Here is a 22,584-nt window from a genome sequence, read left to right as displayed (position 1 = left end):
ACAGACATGCTCAGTACAGTACAAGGGTGAGCCAGCAAAACTCAAGTCAAGTTTTACTGTCAGCTGTCATAATTGTGGTGCCAATCATGAGTTGAAAAGAGAGAAGTACTTAGCATTTGGTCAGCAATGCCACAAGTGTAAAAAAATGGAACAATTTTCAAAAGTTTTGTAAGTCAAGCAAACCTCATTCAATTATAAAGAAGGGCCACTTGAAAAAGCAAGCTGATCATGTAGAAAGCCTCAACCCTACTTTCTACATTGATGGTGTATCAGTGGTTGGTGAAAAGATTAAAGTAGTAGATTTGTTGGCAAAGAATGAAGTGTTTTGTACTGTCTTGATCAATGGTAAACCCATGGAGCTCAAAGTAGACACTGGTTCAAAGTGTAATGTTATGTCAGCAGAAACATTTGCTAAGGTGAGAGCTGTTTAACAACTTAATTTGACTAATTGCATGAAACTTGTCACTTATGGAGGTGAAGAAATTCAAACCAAAGGCTCAGTAGTGCTTTCATGTTATTTGGTTGGGAACAGTTAGAGCTTGCAATTCATTGTCGTCCAAAGACCTGTGCAGTCATTGTTATGTCTCAGAGACAGTTTGAGAATGAAATTGCATTCTTTTACCAAAGAAGTCCATCATATAAGCACATGTACTAGTTCCAGTTTCACTGATGCTGTTTTCTCAGAGTATGCTGATGTTTTCGATGACAAGCTAGGCAAACTTCCAGTTGTGTACTCTGTGGAGATAGACCAAGAGGTCAGTCCAGTGGTCAGACCAGCAAGGTGAGTTCTGATAGCTATGTAGAACAAAGTAAAGGCCCAGTTGGATAAAATGGTGCATCAAGGTGTAATTTGTCCAGTTACAGAACAAATTGAGTGCGTGCCTTTCATTGTAGCTACTCATAAAAAGAGCTCACATGAAATCAAAATATGCACTGACCCAAGGAACATGAACAAAGCATTAAAGAGACCTCATCATCCTATGCATACAGTCAAGAAAGTTGCAGCCCTGATGCCAAATGCCACTGTTTTTTCTGTCTTGGATGCAAAGAGTTCATCTTGGCAAGTAATGTTTGATCGCAAATCTTCACTACTGACTACATTCAGTACTCCATTTGGTAGATATAGATTTCTCAGGATGCCTTTTGGAATAAATTTTGCAAGTAAATTATTTCAGCATGCAATGGAGCAAATTTTTTCAGGTTATCCATGTGCCATAACAGTAGATGATTTATTTGTTAGAGGCAATGATGAACCAGAGCATGACAGAAACCTCAAGAAAGTTCTAGACAGTGCACGTGAAGTGAACTTAAAGCTCAGTCCTCTGAAGTGTAAATTCAGACTAGCAGAAGTTACATATGTAGGTCATTTATTTACTAACACTGGCTTGTGACCTGACCCATCCAAGCAAGCAGCCAGTCTTGAGATGTCAGCCCTGGACAATGTCCGTGCTCTACAGAGTTTTCTTGGTATGGTTAACTATTTGGGAAGTTTATACCTGACTTCAGTGAGTTGACAGTGCCTTTAAGAGAGCTGAAACACACAAATGTTGCATGGTCATGGTTGGAACAGCAACAGACAGCATTTGATACCCTCAAGCAGAAAATTGCCAGCCCACCTATATTGAGATACTATGATGTCAATAAACCAGTAATTCTTTCATGTGATGCTTCAAAGTTATTCTTCAAGAGGGCAGACCAGTAGCCTATGCATCCAGAACTCTAATCCAAACTGAAATGCAGTATGCTCAGATTAAGAAGGAACTTTTGGCAATTGTGTTCCCATGTTCGAAGTTCCATGATTATATTTATGGCCCATCATCAACCTCTAGTCACTATTTTAGAAAAGCCTATGCATACAGCTAGATTACAAAGAATGATGCTAGATTGCAAAAGTGCAATTTCAAAATGGTCTGCACAAAAGGCAGACATCTTTATTTGGCCGATACCTTATCCAGATCACCCAGAAATACTACAGAGCAGCTTGATACAGAGAATTTTGACTTTTATGTCATGGAAGTGAGTAATTTTTCTACCACGAGACTTGATGAGCTGAGAGATCATACAATGACTGACCCAATACTGCAAAAGCTCAACGACTTTATTAATGTTGGATGGCCATCAATACAATCTTGTATACCATTAGAAGTGCAACCTTATTTTCCCTACTGAGATGAAATGTTGATGGAAGATAATATCATTTTCAAAGGTCCCAAAGTTGTTGTTCCTAGTTCCTTACAACATGACTATATCCAGATTTGACATCATGGCCACCCAGATTCTGAGTCTACCAAAAGAAGGGCAAGAGGACTAGTATTTTAGCCTTCTCTGTCAAAAGACATTGATAAAGTACTTTTGTCTTGTTCAGTATACAATAGTACTAAACCGCATTAGCAAAAACGCCTCTTCAGCTAAGCCAGATTCCTGAACTACCTTGGTCAACAGTAGCCAGTGACATATTTGAGTGGAGCAATCAGCAATACTTAGTGTTGGTAGAGTCTTATTCGAATTGGTTTGAGATCGATTTGCTACCTAACCTAACATTCACTACTGTTATTATTAAGTTGAAACATTTCTCAGTTAAGGTAGTCCACATAAACTTATCTCTGACAATGGTATCCCATTTATCAGTCAATTGTTTCAGAAATTTGCAAAAGAGTGGGACCTTGTTTATATTTTATAGCAGTCCAGAATATCCACAGTTAAATGGCCTGGCTGAGGGTGCAGTACAGACTGCAAAACAATTGTTAGAGAGGTCAAAGTGTGACAATACTGATATCTTTTTTAATTTACTCAGTCTCAGAAATTACCCCATGCTAACATACTTGGCTCAGCTGCTCAGAGACTTCTAACTAGGCACACCAGAGCAACCTTGCCTATCAGTTCCAGCTTGTTGGTGCCTAAAGCTAAAAACAACAGAGCACTCAAAGCCCAATTATTCAGAAAGCATTATTTTCAGAAGTCCAGCTATAATTAAATGAACAGATCTCCTTGTCCATTGAGAAAAGTAGAGACAGTGAGGATACAAATGGCAAAAGGCTTCGACCTGATTGGTCAAGTGGCAGGTATATGTGCCGAGCTGAGAGCCTACTTTGTAGAATCAGGAGGTATAGATTACAGGAGGAATCATAGGCATCTCATTCCTGTGTCAAAATTTATATCACAGCATCGTATCTGTGATACAGACTCTAGATCTCACAACAATCCAGACATTGTTCCTATTGAAGAATGTGTCTCAACACTTAATTCCATTCCTGATGATGTCCCAGATTTCCCAAAGCTGAACATTCAGTAAAGACAGTCCCTGTTGCTAGACCTAGTTCTAATTGTTATGTCACATGATTTGGTCGCATTTCCAAACCCAGTGTGAAATACACAGCAACCTGGAGATAATTGTTTATGTGTATTTAGTTTTTTATAATTGCATGCCAAAGGATTATTTCCACAAAATTGCATGTCAATCAATGTTGTCATTGATGCATAAGCTATTTCTCAAAGAGAGAGGATGTAGAACAGTGTGTGTTGTATCTTTAAGAAGCATTTCCAAGTGTTGCTCGTGCATATAAATAGCAAGCACGTGCAGGCAGCAGTGCCATTTTGAGAGAGTAGTTAGAGAATGAACATGTATGAGTGTGGCAATCAGTTTGTTTATAAGTTTGCTTAAGTTTAAGTTACTAAGCCTCAATTCTGATGTGTTTGTATATAATAAAGCTGCTTGAACAGAACCCACAACTATTCATCTATCTCATCCTTATCAGATGAGCGACAGTTGCAAGCTAATTGTTTATAACATGATGTGGTCTATCTCTTCAAGAGTGGAGTTGTTGCTTAAAATAATGATTATGGGTGTTTATTCATGGATGAGTTCTTTTTAGTGAATATCATAACATTTTTAAGCATTTAATATTAGTTTTTAGTATTAACCTGTCTTAAAGTTATGTTATGATGTTGTTCAGTGGTATGGGCATTAGTTTAAATGCATATAGGGCTACTGTAGCAATTACAATGAAAAACAAAGACCAGGATCCCAATAAATTGAATGTATTCCTCTCTGATGTCTTGGCATACATCTACTTAATAAAGGTGTCAGGTTAGATTATTTAACTAGTGATGAAATTAATCATGAATAGTTATAGTATTGCCACATTCTACTGTTTACCTAAAATTCACAAAAATATACAGACCCCTCCGGGGCATCCTATAGTTTCAGGTAGTAATTATTTTACCTATAATCTGGGACAATTGATGCACTTCCTGTTGTTATCTAAGGTGGTTTCATTACCCGCTTATGTTAAAGATGTTTTTGATGTTTTAAGTAAGCTAAGGACAGTACAATGGACAAATAATACATACTGGGTAACCCTAGATGTGAAAAGTTTATATACTAACATTAAACATTGCCATGGCCTTGAGGCTATTAGATTCTTTATGGGGGAGTCACCCACCACTGAATATATTGTGGATTTAGTACATTTTTGCTTGAATAATAATTATTTTGAGTTTGATAATGAAGTTTATCATCAGAAATGTGGAATGGCTATGGGGGCAGCGTTTGCCCCCTCATATGTTAATCTAACTATGGGTTTGTTTGAAGTAGAATACATTTATAGAAATAAATTCTTTTGTCAATATGTTAAGTGTTACTTTAGATTTATTGATGATTTCATTTTTTTTATGTGAAGGTGGTAAATGGGAAATGCAGAATTTTTTGGATGAGTTACAGGTGAATAGATTTAATTTTACATTTGGTGGTATACAGATTGAGGAAGGTAGTGTCCTTCCTGGATGCAGATTTAATACTTAATCAAGATGGTACATTAACTATGAAAGTACACAGGAAATTCCAAGGGGATATTCACTATTTGAAAGCAACAAGTTGTCATTCTGGGCATACAATTGATGCCTTACCTTATGGTGAATGCATATGTCTTTTTAGACTATGCAGTGATGAACAAGATTTTTTTGAGAGAACTAGGTTGTACTTTTGGGATGTTTGAAAAGCAAGGTTATGGTGAAGACCTATTGCTAAGACATGGTCTAGAGTTAATAAAGAGTATAGAGGGAATATTAATAGAAAATGGAAGGGTGCTCCCAGAATAATTAAAAATACTGAATCTAAATACAATTTGTATTTTGATGCCACATATAGTGGATTTAGTCACAGGCATTTTGATGTAGTACAAGCACAATGGCAGTTGTTATCAAATTTAAAAGCTGGGTGTTTGTGGATGCTTAAGAAACTTGTTGCTTCATATAGAGTGGGTCGTAATATTAAAGGTTTTCTGGTGAAATCCAGATTTCATAGACCTAGGGAGATCTTATATGGATCACCAAGTAGTAGAGGGACATTAGGATGTGGTAAGTGCAAGGCATGCAAATTCATTGTGCCTTATTTTGGACTCTTAAATGGTCGAAAATTGTAACTATGTGGGAATTACAGATGTGACACTGAGGGCATTATTTATGCCCTCAGATGTCCTTGCAATAAGTTTTATGTGGGGGAGTCTAAAAGGGCTTTTAAAATAAGGTTATTAGAATATGTTTGTGACATATTAAATAAAAAAAAAAAACAGAGTTCAGTGGCACAACATTTTTTAGAAGCTCATGGCAGCTCCATTTGTGTTATAAGCCACTATTTTGGAAAAAATAGATTGTGGATTTTTGGGTGAGGGCATTAGCAAGAACAAACTTCTTTATAAAGAAGCAGTGTATATATTAAAGTTTGACACTCTGTTTCCTAAGGGTATGAATGTTAATTTTAATTGGCATGTATTGCTTTAAAGAAAGTGCCTTTTAAGTATTTTATGTTATTAATTGATGGCTATATTGTTTAATTGTTCATTTAGTAATGTATATAAAGCAATTGCTTAATGTGAAGTAACTGTGTACTCCAAGAAGGCAGTGTACGCTGAGACGTCAGAGAGGAATAAATTTGATTTATTGGGATCCTGGTCTTTGTTCTTTATTGTAATTGCTGCTATTCTTTTGCTGTGCTGTTGGTTTTGCTGATATAGGGCTATTTTCACTGATAGAGACAGATACAACTCCTGAATGAGAGATATAAGTGGGGTTACTTCTAAGTATCTAGTCATGTAGGTTGTGTTTTGTCTCAGACTCTGTCGATACTAGAACTTTTAGCAATTAATTGGTTACGGCCATAGAGATTAATAGAAGGACAAGGATTAATTTTAGAGTTATTAGGGCAGATTTCAAGCTTGTCAATGTTAAATCTTCACAAACTAGTACCTCCTATTTAATATCTGGAGTTAATGTGCACAGGATGTCATCAATGGTGTCTATATTCTGCACGATTTAATGTGATGGGATATAAATAGCAGAAAGATAAAGGGTTTTGAAGGAGCTAATTGTGATAGTATGGTAAGTAATAACATTTCTACAATTTAAAGACTGGTAGTGTCAGGGTACTTGGTAATACTTACAGGTTGTTAGTATAGAGTGTTAGGATACCACCTGCCCTTTTTTTAGTCTATCTTTTCTAATGTGGCTACAGTCAAGTGATAGTATAGTTTCACCAGGGATGGGTGGTATGAGCCAAGATTTTATGATTGTAAGAATATTAGCTTCTTTGCAAGTTGATCCAAGTATGTAACTGGTCTAGCATATTGCACATGCTTCTATAATTAAGTTAACAGATTATGACAGAGTGGAAGATATAGTTTTAATAGTAAGGGGGTTGTATGATTGGGATTAGGATGGATATCACCACAGAGGAGGACGAGATGAGATAAGAAGGTCTGATTTGTGATTTTGTATTTGGAATAAATGCAAACATTGTAGGTTAAAGTATTTTTTATTTTTTATTTTTTATTGTATTTTATTGTATTGCAGTGATTTTGTTGCAGTGTTATATGGGAAGGTTATAGACTTACATGTGCAGTTTTTGTGTGATAAGTTTTCTGTTAGAGTAGTGGAGGTTGCGTTGGGTCAGTGGAGTGTCCCTTTGGGTATGTATAACTGATTGTCTGGTTGTCTATGGTACAATGTTAAGTAACTTAGTAGTCTTAGAGGAGCAAGTGATCAATGCAGATTAAAGATTGTGTACATATTTGAATGATAGGCTAAACAGAAAGTTATTGGATGGGAAAGAAAGTTTAAGGCAGAATATGCATTAGAGTGTAATAATGAGATGGTAAATATGTTAATGAGGGTTTGTTTATATAGGATGTGTATTGATGTGTAGATTATTGTGGGTGTGTTTCTTTAAGATGGAGAGTAAAGGGGTAGGAGTGAGGTGTGGAGAGTAAGGCATTTGGGTAATGATATGGGGGTGGCTGGTGTAGTGGGTTGAGACAAACATACAGGAGACTCTCACCTAGCAATGCAAGGCTACAGTCTAAAGAGTATGGCAAGCAACTGAAGCTAGGTAAGTGGCGATTATAACAGCCAGTGTACTCTGTGAATTTTATTACAAATGTATTTATTTATTTTGTTTATAGACATTTATTTAAATAGGAAGTCTGTCTATACAATGACCTGTTTTCATCTGTGGCCTGCGGAGAAAAGCTCCGACACATTGCATGAAAGCAAAGCAGTAGAATATAGTAAATATAAGCATTTAATATGGATTGCCATTTTAACAAGCAAAATATAAAATGAAAGTTGTAAAGGTTGTCATATTCACAACTGCAATACAATACAAAATAATACGACCAAAGAAATAATAAAATTGTCTAGTGAGAGAACAAAGCTTAATTTGTTTAAATTGCAAAAAGTAAAGAAAGAGAGCTGCAAGCAAAGACGAAATAAGAAGGAAAATACATGAAGTCAAAAGAGATAAAGAGACAGTGATTAGTTAAGAAAAGGGTCATTACTAAGTGACAAAGACCATCAAAAATGAGAGAGAAAGTGAAGAATCATTAGTAAAGAAAAGAATATGTGTATACAAGAGTAGAGAAGAGAGGAGAACGAATGTGTATAAAGTTAATAGAGAAAGAAATATTTACAAATGACAAATGAGTATTTGAAGTACATGTACTTTGGTAGAATAACAAGTGAGTAAGATTTTTAGTTGTGGAACAGGAGATGGGTACATGAGAAAAATCAAAAATAATTATTGCTGGAAGAAGTGAACTGAGACGATGATTGCAAGAAAGTGGGGTGACAAATAAAACTGTTAAGATGAAAGAGAAAAATAGATTATAGGATAGAACTAGCCTTATGTGAAGCTTGAGCACATCTAGGAATTAATTAGGAATGTTTGTAAAAAAGGTTTGAACATGCGAAGGATGGATGATGGCCTAATTGTTATAGGGAGTGAGGTCTTGTTTTTTTTTTTTTTTTAACTAAGTTAAGGTATAGAGAGTGTCCTGCAGATTTTTTGGTTTGTGTTTGATAAGGAGTTGTTTATTATTTGGTCTTAAGGGATATAGTGGGGTACAATTTTGGAGAATTGTACTAAGAGCTGGTTAGGCTGAAGGATGGTTTATTATTGTTTATGCTGTGATTTAATGGGTATGTGTAAAATGGTGAGGTAGTTCTAACCAATTTAGTTCTTTGAGTGGAATACTGTGGTTGCTTTTTTTTATAGCAAAGCATGCAGTTTTGTTACAAAATTGCTCCAGTTTATTTTTTTTTTGGAGAGATTTGTAGGGATGGGTACTCCATACATAAATGATGGTAGTAGGTAAGAGTTATCAAGGGTTACTTTAATATTAGTTGTGAGGAAAACTTTTTTGTGTGTTTTTGCAATTGCATGTAGAATATGTAGATCAGATTTTAGGCTGTCATCTATGGTCATTCCAAGCAATTTAGTATGCAATACTACTTTAATGTCACTGTTATTTAGGGAGGTGATTTTGAAGTTACTTTGTCAAGGCTATGTGAGTTTGGAAAAAAAAGCAAGAATAGTTTAGCTGTTTTGGGGGTGAACAATAATTGAGCATGTTGAAGCCAACCTTCAGTGAAGGTAATGGCTTCCTGTGTTATTTGCTGAAGATGGGTTTGGGCTTGGCTTTTAGAGGAACAAATGAAAATAGAGTCATCTGTATACTGTATGAGGGAGACTTGTTGGAAAGATATATAGATAGTTTTGGTGACTGTATTAAATAGCAGGGAACCAAAAAAAGAGCTTTGGGTTTCATTTGTGTTAACTAGTAGAAAAAGGGATGTTGTGCAGAGCCATTTAGCAGATTGCTGTCTGCCAGATAAGTAGAGAGTAAGAGGCCAAGGGAAAACATTTAATTTAGGAATTTGCTGTGTAAGACAGTAAAGGCCTTAGATAGGTCTATGAATAAAGAAGATACAAATGTACCACTTTCACTAACATTGTTGATGGTGTCTAGGAAGGCTATGAGGGCAAGGGTAGTTCTATAGGCTAGGTGGAAGCCATGCTGTCAAGAGTTGTTATTGAAGAAGATATTGGAAAAGTTGCTTATGGATACTTTTTTCCAATATTTTGAGAGGAGGATACGATGGTGATGAGTCTAAAGCTGGGTATTTCTGTTGAGCTCCTCCCTTTATGTAGTACCGTTATATGTGACTTTTTCCTAGAAAGATGGAACATGTGATTCTTGTATTGACCTATTTACAAGGACTGCTACTGGGTATGCTGTAACACTGTCTTGAAAAATTCAGGTGGGAGGTTATCAGCTTGATTTTAGAATCTGAAATATTTTTTTTATATATATGAAGTAGGGGCATTTGTTTATGAAAAGGGGTGTAATAGTGGGAAGGGTTTGGGTGGTTAGGGGTATTATGGATGTTAGGGTTGTTTTTGGTAAGAGAAGTGGCTATACTGTATTTGAAGTGGGTATTAAACTGGGCTTGCAGTTTTAGTGGGGAGAAATTAGGTGAAAGATTTGGATTTATTTTATCCTTGGATGGATTAAGTCTTTGATGGAGGACCAGCATTTTTTGGGAGTACGTCTATGGCAGTTCTACAGATTGCAATATTGTTTTTTTTTTTTTGCCACTGTTTACCTGTTATTTATTTTGGAGCTCTCTAAACTCCTGCAGAAGACTGATGTTTTATTCATTGTTATTTTCCAGGTCTTATCCATATTAACCATAAGATTTCTAATATCGTTATATAAACATGTGGCATGGTTGGTTTTAACTTGTTTCTTCTAAGGGTGCTGAGTTGTTTAGAATACTGCTAAATCCAGGGAGAGGACTTTTAGATGAGACCAGCTGATGGGTTCTAGTGCTGATCTGACGGTATCTGGACTGAAATTTGTAGTTGTGTTGTTTAACATGATGGGTGATTAATTTTTGAGTGTAAGTCAAAAGGTATTTACTAAGGAAGCCTGCAAGGGTTCTTGAGGTGGTGTATTTGTGAGGGGCAGAAACCTTTATCCAGTCTGGGGTGGAGCTGTTTCATAAGTTGTGTTATAGCTAGTGGAAAGGGTGATTGGCAATGTAAGGCCATATGTGTTAATAGTGGAATTAGAAAAGTTGGGGGTAACATTTTGCTAATCAATATTCATGCCTCCCAACATAATTTTTTTTCATTAGGCATGGGATTGGACATCCAGTATAGGATATCTTCCAAGTTTATTCTTGTTTCCAGGAGTACTATAGGGAGCAATGATACAAAATTGTTTTTTGCTATTTGATCTGAGATATGAAATAGGTATTTTTGCATTGTGGAATTTGTGAATACTGTTAGTGAAACTATTTAGTTTGTATACCTTGGAGTACAGGGTGGCTGTACCTCCAGCTTTTTAACAGTTTGGTCTGCTTAGATGATGCTATTCCCAGGGGAAGTATTTGTGTCCTTTTTGTTGAGCTTTAGCCGGGTTTCAATAATTGCCAGAATATAAACAAGCTTAGAGCAATGTTCGGTAGTCTTTCAACACACCCCTCCGGTACAGCACAGATAACCCCCAAATTATCTTTACTAGAGTTTTCCCTAGTAAACGTGTACATTGCACAGGACTCACACCTCAGATCTGATTGCCCCAGCCTTGGACAATCTCTCTTCACTTCAAGTACTTCCACAAATAAATGGTCCGGAACCTTTTGGACTCCCCAATGGTTTCTGCTATCTTGGATCTGCCCTCCTCTTAAATAGCAACAGGTTACTATTAAGATACATCATTACCTGAAAACTGAGAGATGCTGTCTTAAAGGGTTTCCATTATGTTGCTTTTATATCTGTACTACTGGAGCTACCTTGCTATGTCATTATATATGCATTTCTGTATGTAGTAAGATTTTAGTTTAAATGTTTCTTTAAAATATTGCCAGCTACAGTACTGACATTAATATAATTCTATCATGTATTACCTTCAGTAATGTCAACATTTTTTGAAAAATGTCACACTGTAAAAGCAGTAAGATGGGAATTAACCCCCCACCATAAAAAAGGGTAATGTAGTATACTTCTGCAAAGCACTAAAATGTGTGCATCATTGCAGGCTTGTCACTTCCACAAAGAAATCTGGTGACACCCTTATTCCTGTAGTAAAATAAGGAATTTGAAATAAATGACTGGTGGTCCAGAATGTAAACACAACATGATAATTTTGTTGAATCCAAAGAAAACAAATGAAGATTTATAAATGAATATTTAAGAAATTATATGCCTTTTTTTCCCTCTGGTCCACAAGTAATTATGTTGTCTTTATGATAACCTTAACCTGTATTCAAAAGAAAGATTCTGAAAAGCAAAAGAAAAAGACAGTCTGTTATCTCAGGCTGACTTTCTAAATAGATGTGTTTATAGTATTAGATTGGAAAGCTGCTCAATTGTTACAATGATTTTTGAAAGGTAGACTCCATTTTGTACTGCAGTTTTAGTTATAGGCCTATTAAACAATGTGACACTGCCAGCCCAGCTATCTGGAATTTTGTAAATAATTCTATGTCATTTGTGAATATTGATATGATTTGTAAAGAACTGTATGTTATGTACTGAGCGTCAAGAATGTAACCAAAGCATACCCTGCTGGAACATAGAAGATTAAATTACAAACCTTCAAGAAAATAAGCTGAAATTAAGTGCTTTACAATGTGCTATAAAAGTTAGTTTCAATGCAGCAAGGAGACAGGATGTCTAGAGCTAGAAGTTTTTTTCTATTGTCTTGGATCTTGGAAAGCAAATCCCGAGAAGGAAAGACATCCCTGATCAGTATCAGTAAGAAACTAAGGTCCCTCATAAAGTCATCCAAAGCTAAATTCGAAAGAAAAATAGCCAAGGATTCAAAAGATAACCACAAAGCCTTCTTTTGCTATGTTAAGAATCTAAGTGGCAACTCGCAGATATGCACTGAACTAGTGCAAAATAGCACAAAATATATTGAACTTACTGATATTGCCAACATCCTGGCAGATAGATTCAGTGCAAACGTCACCCCCCCTCTCACCCCCAAAAGGGCCCACAACAATACTGGAAAAGTGTAGTGTACCAGAAATCATGGACGCACAGGTGAAAATAGCCCTTTCAAAATCCAAAAACACAGTGTCAGTGGGGCCAGATGGTGTCCCAGGCTGCGTCTTGCACAAACTACAAAATGAACTAACCCCCCCCACCTAAATACACTGTTTAACTTCAGCCTCTCCACAGGCTACATGCCCATAGAATGGTGCACAGCAATGGTTATTCCACTCCACAAAGGAGGGGCCACAACTGACCCTGTTAACTATCACCCCATAAGCCTGACTAGCCTGGTCTGCAAGGCTATGGAGCGCATCATCATAGAACTCATTAACAAAGACATTGGGAACCTCCAAACGTTTGACATGACTCGGTTCAGCTTTGTTAAGGGCAGATCATGCCTACTAAACCTGGTTGACTTCTTTGAGACAGTCACCAAGGCCATAGACATGGGAAAGGTTGTTCATACAGCCTACCTTGACCTCGCCAAGGCTTTTGAGACTATTCCCCACTCAGGTATTACAGAAAAACTCACCAGCCTGAACATAAACCCCTACGTAACGAGATGGGTTGCCAACTGGCTTACAGACAGAACTCACGCGGTAAGAATAGCAGGCTCCAGGTCTGACTCTAAACCAGTCACAACTGGTGTCCCCCAAGGCTTGGTCCTGGGACCCCTACTGTTTGGCATATACTACTCAGAAGTACAGGTAAACACAGGAGGACTATGGCTAACCAAGTTCACTGATGACTGCAAACTAGGAGCCATAACTGACCCTCCGGCTGACACGGACATCCTCCAAAAGGGCCTTACTGAGACGGACACCTGGTGTCAAAGTCATGGCCTCAAGCTAAATGCCAAAAAATGCATAGTCATCCCATTTGGAAAAAACAAAACACCCACGAATTACCACATAGGTGGCAGCCCCCTTACTAAAGAAGAGGTAATAAGAGATCTGGGGACCCAGATAGATAGTAATCTCTCCTTTGACAATTATATTGCCAAAGTAGTTAGGAAATCCTTCTATGTGGCCCATCTAATTATTAAAGGGTTCGCATCTAGAAATAAAGAGGTTATAATGCCCCTCTACTCGTCACTCATCAGACCCATCATAGACTACAATGCCCCACTTGGGATGTACCTCACAAGACACTTCTAACAGCTGGAGAGACCACAAAAGTACCTCACCAAGAGGATTACTGGACTCAAACATATGTCCTATGCAGCCCAACTGAAAAAACTCCTGCTGTACTCAGTGGCATATTGCTTACTCAGAGGTGATCTCTGCCTGACTTACAAAGCCATGTCCAACTCAGAATTGATGGACATGCTCCACCTAAAGAAATCCAAGTCACTGCGAACCATGCGCTCAAGTGAGCTAAACCTCACCACAACAATAAATAGAACATGCTGGAGGGATAGATTCCTGTCACAGAGACTCCCCATGCTTTGGAACAAAATTCCAAACTACATTAGGCAGAGGCCTTCACTAAAACTCTTCAAGAGAAACCTTGACAAGTGGATGGGTAACAGAAAATACACCCCTGGGATCACTTCATTGGCTGTGCTTGACAGAAGATCAGTTAAATAATCAATGGGGCAGTGAAAGCTGACACACTCTAGCTAGGCTTATAAATGCCCTCAGGTAAATAGCTTAGTACCTACCTATGAACCTATTAACCTATGGAGAGAAGTAGTTACTAGGTTTAAAATGTATAAAACTATTTTATTGCTTTATGATTTCCTAGCAGCTACACAGTTCTAAGAAATATCTATTTCTCACACAGAGGTGTTAAAGTCTGTTAAGTTTCTGTTTAGTCTGGGAACTGAAGTCAGGTAACAGAATGATGTCACCCAAGCTAACCCAGCAGTAATAGTTGATATCAATTTAAGAACTCTCTGAGAGAGAGACTGTGTATTTTGTATTTTGTCTTTGACTTGGAAACATCCACTCATCATCAACATCTGCAATTGCCTGTCTGTAAATAAGATTCAGGACATAGTATCTCTTAGTATAGACAGGAATATAGTAAAGATTAGTTTAGGTGTTTTCTGTACTTATTTGAGACTGTCCTGTAAAGTTGCTTATATTTCCTGTGATTTTGAACTCTGAAGTTACTGTGTTGATTGACTGAGTATTGTCTTGTTTTATTATTTATTATTAAATATATTTAAACCTATCTTTGTGGTTGATATTTGTGACACATATTTAAGCTCTTAGAGTACTTGCATATGTATTTGGTGACACAGCCTTGCTCCAGGTCAAAACTACCATTTGCATAATAGTAACATTACACAGTAGGATTGGACACTCTTTGTAAGGGCTTTATAGTAGCTGATAAAGAGTTGGCTGGTGGCAGTGGTAATTAACTTATAGTCTAGGCAGAATGGGGCATAGCTAGTAAACCTGTGCCAGTCTTTCCCAGGTGGTGTTGTGTGTGTGTGTGTGTGTGTGTGTGTGTGTGTGTGTGTGTGTGTGTGTGTATTTGTATATAAATCAAATCTCAAAATGTGTGTGTGTGTGTGTGTGTGTGTGTGTGTGTGTGTGTGTGTGTGTGTGTGTGTGTGTGTGTGTGTGTGTGTGTGTGCATGTGTGTGTGTGTTTCAGCTACTTGGGCAGGGACACAAAGCACTGGTTGATGAGAGAGGGTGCTAGAGGTTTTGGCTACCATTCGGCTGAGATCTCAACCCTATAGCTGTGCCAGTGGGGAGTCTTACTAGGGATCTAGAGAAAGAGGGAGACCCCAGCCCCAGACTGACTGTGATCTCTGTGTGCTCTTAAGGGAAATTGTACTTTACTATGTGTGTGTGTGTGTGTGTGTGTGTGTGTGTGTGTGTGTGTGTGTGTGTGTGTGTGTGTGTGTGTGTGTGTGTGTGTGTGTGTATTTTAATCTTCCCATTGTGTAAGTCCCATGTTGCCAGTAGTGAGGATCGAGGCTCCTTGATTACTGGGCCAGTGCAGGTGTGTCACAAATAATATAACCATCCGTGTATTGTATCTAATGCATGTGTCCTAGACCCCATTTTATATACTTGCTATGTCTATGATTTTTTTTATGGTAAACCAAATTTGTGCCATCTAAAGGTCCACAGTGCATAAGCAAATTGATGTGCTGCATGCAATACATTTTCAAGTTATTTCTTCATTTATTCATTTATGTAATTGTTTATTTTTAAATTTTCATGTCAAGATAAGAGTCAGTGTAAGAGATGAAGGAACGAGAAAGGCAAAGACATTGAGAAAGACCCTAGAAATTGCTTTCTACTTTAAAGTTAGGAATTACTTTCTGGATCATCCAGTTCAGTTCACTTTCTTTTAGATACAGACAAGGATGGCCACTCATATACCTACATGATAGCTAGTCTAATTTACATTTTCCATAACTAATGTATTCATTCAACTTCACCTTGAATTTATTCAAATTCTCATTCTGTTTAAGCGTATTAAAATGAGCTGTTCCATTGTCTATCAGCCTTTCTTTCTTGCCTCTTATTCCATCTCTCTGTCATGTCTTTAAAGATAATAATTATTGTAAGAAGTGCTATTATTTTTTAATCACAGTCTTAATAATTTTTCCAGGGATTTAGTCATTAAATATTTAAATTTCCATAACAAGTATGTGTCTCTGTTTCTGATACTCTGTTATAAACACTCCCAGTATTACCAGTCTTTCTTTTTTCTTTCTACAGCAGTTTTGATAGTTATTGCTCAGATTATTTCTAACAACCTCATTTTTGACATCCTGTAAACAGCTGGTTCAGTTTTTGTGTTTCAGTTAGGGCTTTCTTAGCATTCCAGCAAATGATATCACAGCATCAAAAGCTTTAGATATGATAATCCTCAGGGCATCTCTTAGCAGACCAGCTGGTGTGATTTGCTATGTATTTCTCCAAATAATATTGAGGATATAACAATATGCAGTTAAGTAAATTAATTAAACTGCTGCAATAACACAAGCAAGGAGAAAACTTTCATTAAAAACTCTCAGAATTAGAAGATATTAGTGTATATATATATATATATATATATATATATATATATTTTTTTTTAACTTTTGATATCTTTTATGGAAACCAGTTGCTAACTGTTAACTATATGTTAACTATACCTTCAGCCCACCACTAACACCATTAAAGACAGTGCATCTTTATTTCAGAAAAAGTTTGAAAATCAGCACGTTCTTTTGACAAATTGAACTAATGAAGTTCTGAATAATCACAGATGAAACAGCTCATCCAATTATTATAAAGCTATTTATCTACACTAGTGTACTGTTGTTTGACCAGGAAATTTGACTTTCCAATAAAATTCATTTCCATGTGAAATCTATGATGCCACAGCAGTTTAATTCTATACTTGGCTCACCTGGACCCTCTGGGAATCCAGCTGGTGAATGACATATATACAGTGGATATTGATATAACACAAGGCTAATTACAGAAAGCTCTGAATATTTCATTGTGCATTTCTACTACATGGCTTCCAACAAGTCACATTGTATTCTACTTTAATACCCAAGATATCTGCAAAACTACAAATTACTTTATTATAATTTCTTTTATGGCTACTTGGACCTGTTTGCTTTTATGCACAATTACTTGACATCTGACGTAACGAATGTCTGTTTTAAAATGTTGCATATGCTGTAATGATCTTATTTTTATTTGTCTGCAGGTGGGCTTAAGTACTATGCCACAGATAGTCTTGACTCTAATGGTTTAATTGATGCTTTTACTGGAATATCATCTTCAAATGGTAATCTGTCCCAACAGTCCATTCAGGTTTGTCAATAGATTTAGACAACTTTTTTATTTTTTTATTTTATTTTGTTTTATTTTTATTTATTTATTTATTTGCTGGTTGAGCTAAATGAATGGATAAAATGCATTTTATTTCTACATTTACAGCTTGAAAGCAATGGCCTTACTGTTAAAACAAAAGAATGGTTTAATGGCACAGTGTCGATAGATAAATCAGTGGGAAAGGACACTTTTTTTGTGATCACATGGCAAACATCAGAACCAGACATTTATGTGTGGGCCCCTAGTGGAAGAATATACATGATGGCAAACTTTACAAATGATGTGACTTTAAAAACAGCTCGCCTTCAAATACCTGGAATTGCAGAGGTACAGATTATATACACTAATTTTCCATTTTCTTAATGTTACTTATTGAAGTTATTTTTACAACACAGCTTGAGCACATTGCACTGAAATGCATATTATGGATTAACCAAATTATGTAGCTACAGTTTTTCATGAGTCATATATTTATACCATAAAAGTGCTAATGCACATTGGAGATGTGTTAGAGCAATCTGAAACGTTCATTAGCAATATGTACTTGGTTTAATTCATTAGCAGTCATTTGGCTGGAACCAAACAGAACTCTTAGGAATGTTTATGAGTGGGCATGGGGAGTGGCTTTTCCCAACAACCTCATTTAAGGGCAGAAGCCCTGCATCCTCTCATTGTTAAAAAGTCAAACGTAAATCACATACTTACAAACAGTTGAAAGTATTATGCAATAAATTATAATAAATGATGCAAAACTATATAATAAGGAGAAATAAACAATAATGACAATTACTGAAACCTATTTATTTATTTATTTTGAAATTTGTCCAACTGAGCAGTAGCCCATTTTCAGCAGAGGCCTGGGGGGAAAAGCCCCATACAGACACAAATACAAAACCAGTTGCAGATATAGTTGCATAAGAGAGAATAACAACAATCACAGCTGATTTTTAGATACACAGAATATGCCTAAAAGTTAGATTAAATACTTAACAGATGTCATTAAAGGTATGTAGTTTGATATGAGGTAGGTCCAAGTAAGTGGGAAAGAAGATGTGAAAGGCAGTAAAAGGGGGTTAATAGATGGGCATAAGGTAAAGAAGCAAGGTGTAGAGAAGTAGGAGTCAGTAATCAGGGAAATATTGTGGTAATTAGAGGAGATAAGATGAGTAGAGTAGGGAGAAGTAGTAGACAGAAACAGTAGATGGAAGATGTTAAGTTGGGATTTTGGCAAGAGCAGATCTAGGAGCTTAGTAGGAGTTCTATTAATAAAATTTAGGATAGAGTGGAATATTTCTAATGTTAAGTGGGAGTTTGTTCCAAGCTAGGGAAAATACGTAGATGTATAAGTATTGTCTTATTGATATATCTGGCTTGTGGATTGCTAAGAGGAACTGTTCAGAGCCCTGAAGAGTGTGGGAGGGGGTGTATAGTGATATAAGGGAAGAGATGACAGGGTAGGGTGAGGGTTTGTTTAGGATGGGACAAATGGGGAGTAAGAGTAGATGGGGTAGTTCTAGCCAGTGTAGATTTGTAGAGAAAGGCAATGGTGAGAGTTGTAGGGTTGGTTAGCCCCAGACCTGGCAACTTTCTTGTAGGTTATATAATAACATAATTATTCTGACATTTAAAATAAAATGCAACTATAAATTAGATGTTGAGCTGCTAATTAGCATGCTGTCTTTCATATCTACCTCTCTTTTAGTACTGAGCCATGGCTACCCAATACATGGCCTGTTTTTTATGAATTAATCCCTCACATTAAAACAGAATGAGAACAGGTTAGGCATATACAAGATGAAACAGAGAAGTCCACAGCTAAAACCTTAAATAGAAATGGAAAATGGAGAGGCAACAAGGGGCAGAGGATCAGGTACCTTAATCAATAATACATCAGTGTTAAATGTGAATGACATGAGATTATGGTAAAGGAGATTAGGAATTCTGTGTCAGTGTAGGAAATGAGAAGCAGATGTAATACGCTTGCATGATGTTAGGCATGTAAATACTTTTATAGAGAGCAAACCAGAGAAATCTTACAAAAAATGGAGTGATGTTTAGGCCTGCAAATATGTTAAGATGTTATATTAATCATGCATAATGAGAAATGGAAGGCAATCAAATTCATGTGAGGAATTAAGAACATTTTTGTATAAATTTATTTTGTCTAGAATTACAAAACCAAAAAGGAATGAATAAGGATTTACTCCCTTTATGCATATATGTATGTGAATAGTAGGAAGGAATGTTTTAAATATGTAAGCCTTTTATTGTAGGAGACATGATGATAATATAGACTGGTGGTTTCAAATGTAAAATGAAAAATAAGAAATGTTGTAGAGTGATTTGTCTGACAGAAATATTACATAACTTATGTTTGAATGGGATTAGAAAGCTAAGTTTATATATAAAAGGTGTGTTAAACACAAACATTGATTATGGTTTCTCAAATGACTACTGTGAAGCAATGACAGAATTTATAGCTAGAGGATTTTTTGATCTTACAGCTATGTTTGTAAAGCTAGAAAAAGTGCCAAGAACACAGGGTGGACCTGAGATACGTAATGTGAAGTGCCCGAAGAATTTCTTCAATAATGGAAACATCACCAATATATTTAATTATTTTATAAATCAAAGAAGGAATGGTAGATAGAACTGCAAAACAAGACTATAAATATTTAATCAGAAAAGAAGGAAAGAACATAGAATAATAATGACAAAGGCAGGTAATATAAAACTTCATGAAGACAAAACACACTGTCTTGAAAAAAGTATCAGGAGCAGTCTAAATACAATAAAATGTATTGGTATATTGTTTAAGAAAATTGAATGTAGTATAAAAGGTTTAAAAGAGGATGCACTACATTTTATCACAGATAAAAATAAATGTTTGGTAGTGTGTATGACTGTTTTTATTAATAATAATGGGCAGAGAATGCAATAAAAAATGAGTGATGAATCAGTATTTAAGACAAAAGATGGAGTAAAAAAGACACATAAGTATGTATTAAGAAGTGGAGCAGGAAAGGTAACTATGGAAAAAGAAATAACCTATGCAGCATGGAAGACAAGGAAACAAACAAATGACACAACATTAGGGATACAATTTTTGTCAAATGTTAGAAAACAGATAGTTTATTTAAGATTCTGAAGGGTGTTTTAAGAGTGGTACATGAAGGGACAAATAAAGCCAAAGAGATATGCACAGGTATAGTAAACATTTTATGAAAGAAAGGAGAGAAGATTTCTTTTTTTTTTTTTTTTTTGTGTGCAGTCGTCTCACTGATAGACCCATCCCTCCCTGTCACCCAGTGAACCACTTTATTTTCCATGGTGAGAGCACTATGGCCCATTCCTTCCCTGTTTTACAGTCGGGTGAACTGGAGGCAGCAGACATCATCTGTAGCCACAAATTCAGGTTTTATATTAAGCCATAATATTCAAATACCTCTACACATGACCATAATGCTCAAGAGGCTAGGTGTATAGGAGGCCCATGCAATAGATGTTCTCTTCTATGCATGATTCAGTCAATAGCCATGGTAGACAGTACCCCCCCCCCCCAAACATGAGATTTCCCAGTCTTAACTGGAGATTTATCCACAGATTTTGTGGCAAAAGGCATGCTAGCTACCACCTCAAAGAGAGAATGAGAGATGAGCAGGCTATGTCTCATCATTTTTCTTCTCCCCTGTGCCAGCATTAACAAGAATGTGAGCATCTAATCAAACTTGGGACAGCTGGATCATAGTCAGAGCTTTACCTTTCTAAGCCAATAGAGTTGGCAAAAAGGGAGACAAGAGTAATTTATGCACTTGTACACCTATACTGTTATTAAACTGCAGTCAGAAAATATCAAGAGATATATACAACATATTACAGATAATATAGGAATTACAGGTGACAGATTCAAGAGGAGAAAATAAGGGCAGTACAGGATATGTATACTAAAAAGTGGAATTTTTGATAAAAAGGAAAGAAGAAAATATAATGATAGCAATAGATGTTCCAAAACAAGGGTTTAGTTAAGCATGCCATTTTGTCAAGTTTAAAATAATTATAAAATACGAGATACATTTATGACCTGGTATAAATGAAGATGACAGCATTCTGCATAAAACAATAGTTAATGTGCATGTGATGCTGGAACAAAGCTATAGAATGGATTAAAACAAGGATACACATTAAGTGCATGGCTGTTTGCATTAAGTGTGGATAGCATAGTAAAGGAGGTTAAAAAATCATGATAGGCACTGATTGGAAGTAAATGAATGAATAAGGTATCTTCTGAATGTAATTTAAAGATGATCACAATAGATACGAATAGAGAAATAAAAATGTTCAGAGATTAAAAAATCAATTTAAAAATATAGATTTACTTATTAGCATACAGACCCTGGGAGCTATCGCCACATTAGCCTGATGAGTCTGATATGCAAAGCTATGGAACGCATCATCATGGACCTAACAAACAATGATATAGGGAATCTCCAAATTCTGGATGCCACACAGTTTGGTTTTGTGAAGAGTAGATTATGCCTGCTCAACCTGATTGACTTCTTTGAGTCAGTCACCAGAGGTGTGGTTGAAGTCAAGGTGGTTCATACAGCCTACCTTGATCTGGCCAAGGCCTTTGATACCATTCCCCACTCAAGAATCATAGAAAAAGTCACTAAGCTAGGCATCAACCCCTATATCACTAGGTAGGTTGCAAATTGGCTCACAGATAGAACCCACAGTGTGAAAGTAGCTGACTCCAAGTCTGACTGCTGACCAGTCACAAGTGGAGTCCCACAGGGTTCGGTCCTGGGTCCTCTCCTGTTTGCTATCTACTTCTCTGATGTCCAGGCCAAAACAAAGGGACTCTGGCTGACAAAGTTCACAGATAATTACAAGTTGGGAGCTAGTATTAACTCCCCAAGTAATGTTGATATCTTACAGAAAGGCCTCACTGTGACCAACGACTGGTGCCAGAACCATGGCCTTAAGCTCAATGCCAAAACATGTGTTGTCATCCCCTTTGGGAAAAACCCAGTTCCCATGAATTACCACATCAATGGTAGTCCACTGAACACAGAAGGTGTTATAAGTGATCTGGGAACACAGGTTGACAGCAATCTCTCTTTTGACCACCACATTGCCACTGTGGTCAGAAAGTCCTTCTGTGTGGCACATCTCATTACTAAGGGTTTTGCATCCAGGAAGAAAGAGGTCATTGTCTCTCTCTACTCTTCCCTCATTAGGCCAGCTATCAAGTACAATGCCCAATTTGCCATGTACCTCACTAAACACCTGCAACAACTGGAGAGGCCACAAAAGTACCTCACAAAGAGGATCCTAGGCCTTAAACACTTGTCCTATATTTACAGACTCAAAAAACTCCAACTATTCTCTGTCTCATTTCTCCTATTTAGAGGCAATCTCTGCTTGATTTACAAAGCCATGTCTG

General features: G+C 36.6%; 1 protein-coding gene across 1 annotated transcript in view; it reads left to right on the top strand.

The window, feature by feature from the left end:
* Positions 1-22,584, top strand: part of LOC122813607 (calcium-activated chloride channel regulator 1-like) — a 769,024-nt gene that overhangs the window by 523,028 nt on the left and 223,412 nt on the right. Inside the window, exons 9-10 of the mRNA XM_044086019.1 lie at positions 17,011-17,117; positions 17,244-17,465. Coding sequence (XP_043941954.1) covers positions 17,011-17,117; positions 17,244-17,465 — 329 coding nt within the window. The remainder of the gene's footprint in view (positions 1-17,010; positions 17,118-17,243; positions 17,466-22,584) is intronic.

This window comes from Protopterus annectens, chromosome 10.part0, assembly GCF_019279795.1.
Source record: "Protopterus annectens isolate FY-2018-M chromosome 10.part0, PAN1.0, whole genome shotgun sequence".
Lineage (NCBI taxonomy): Eukaryota > Metazoa > Chordata > Ceratodontiformes > Protopteridae > Protopterus > Protopterus annectens.
Note: the sequence above shows the minus strand (reverse complement) of the source record. Positions and strands in the feature narration are given on the sequence as shown.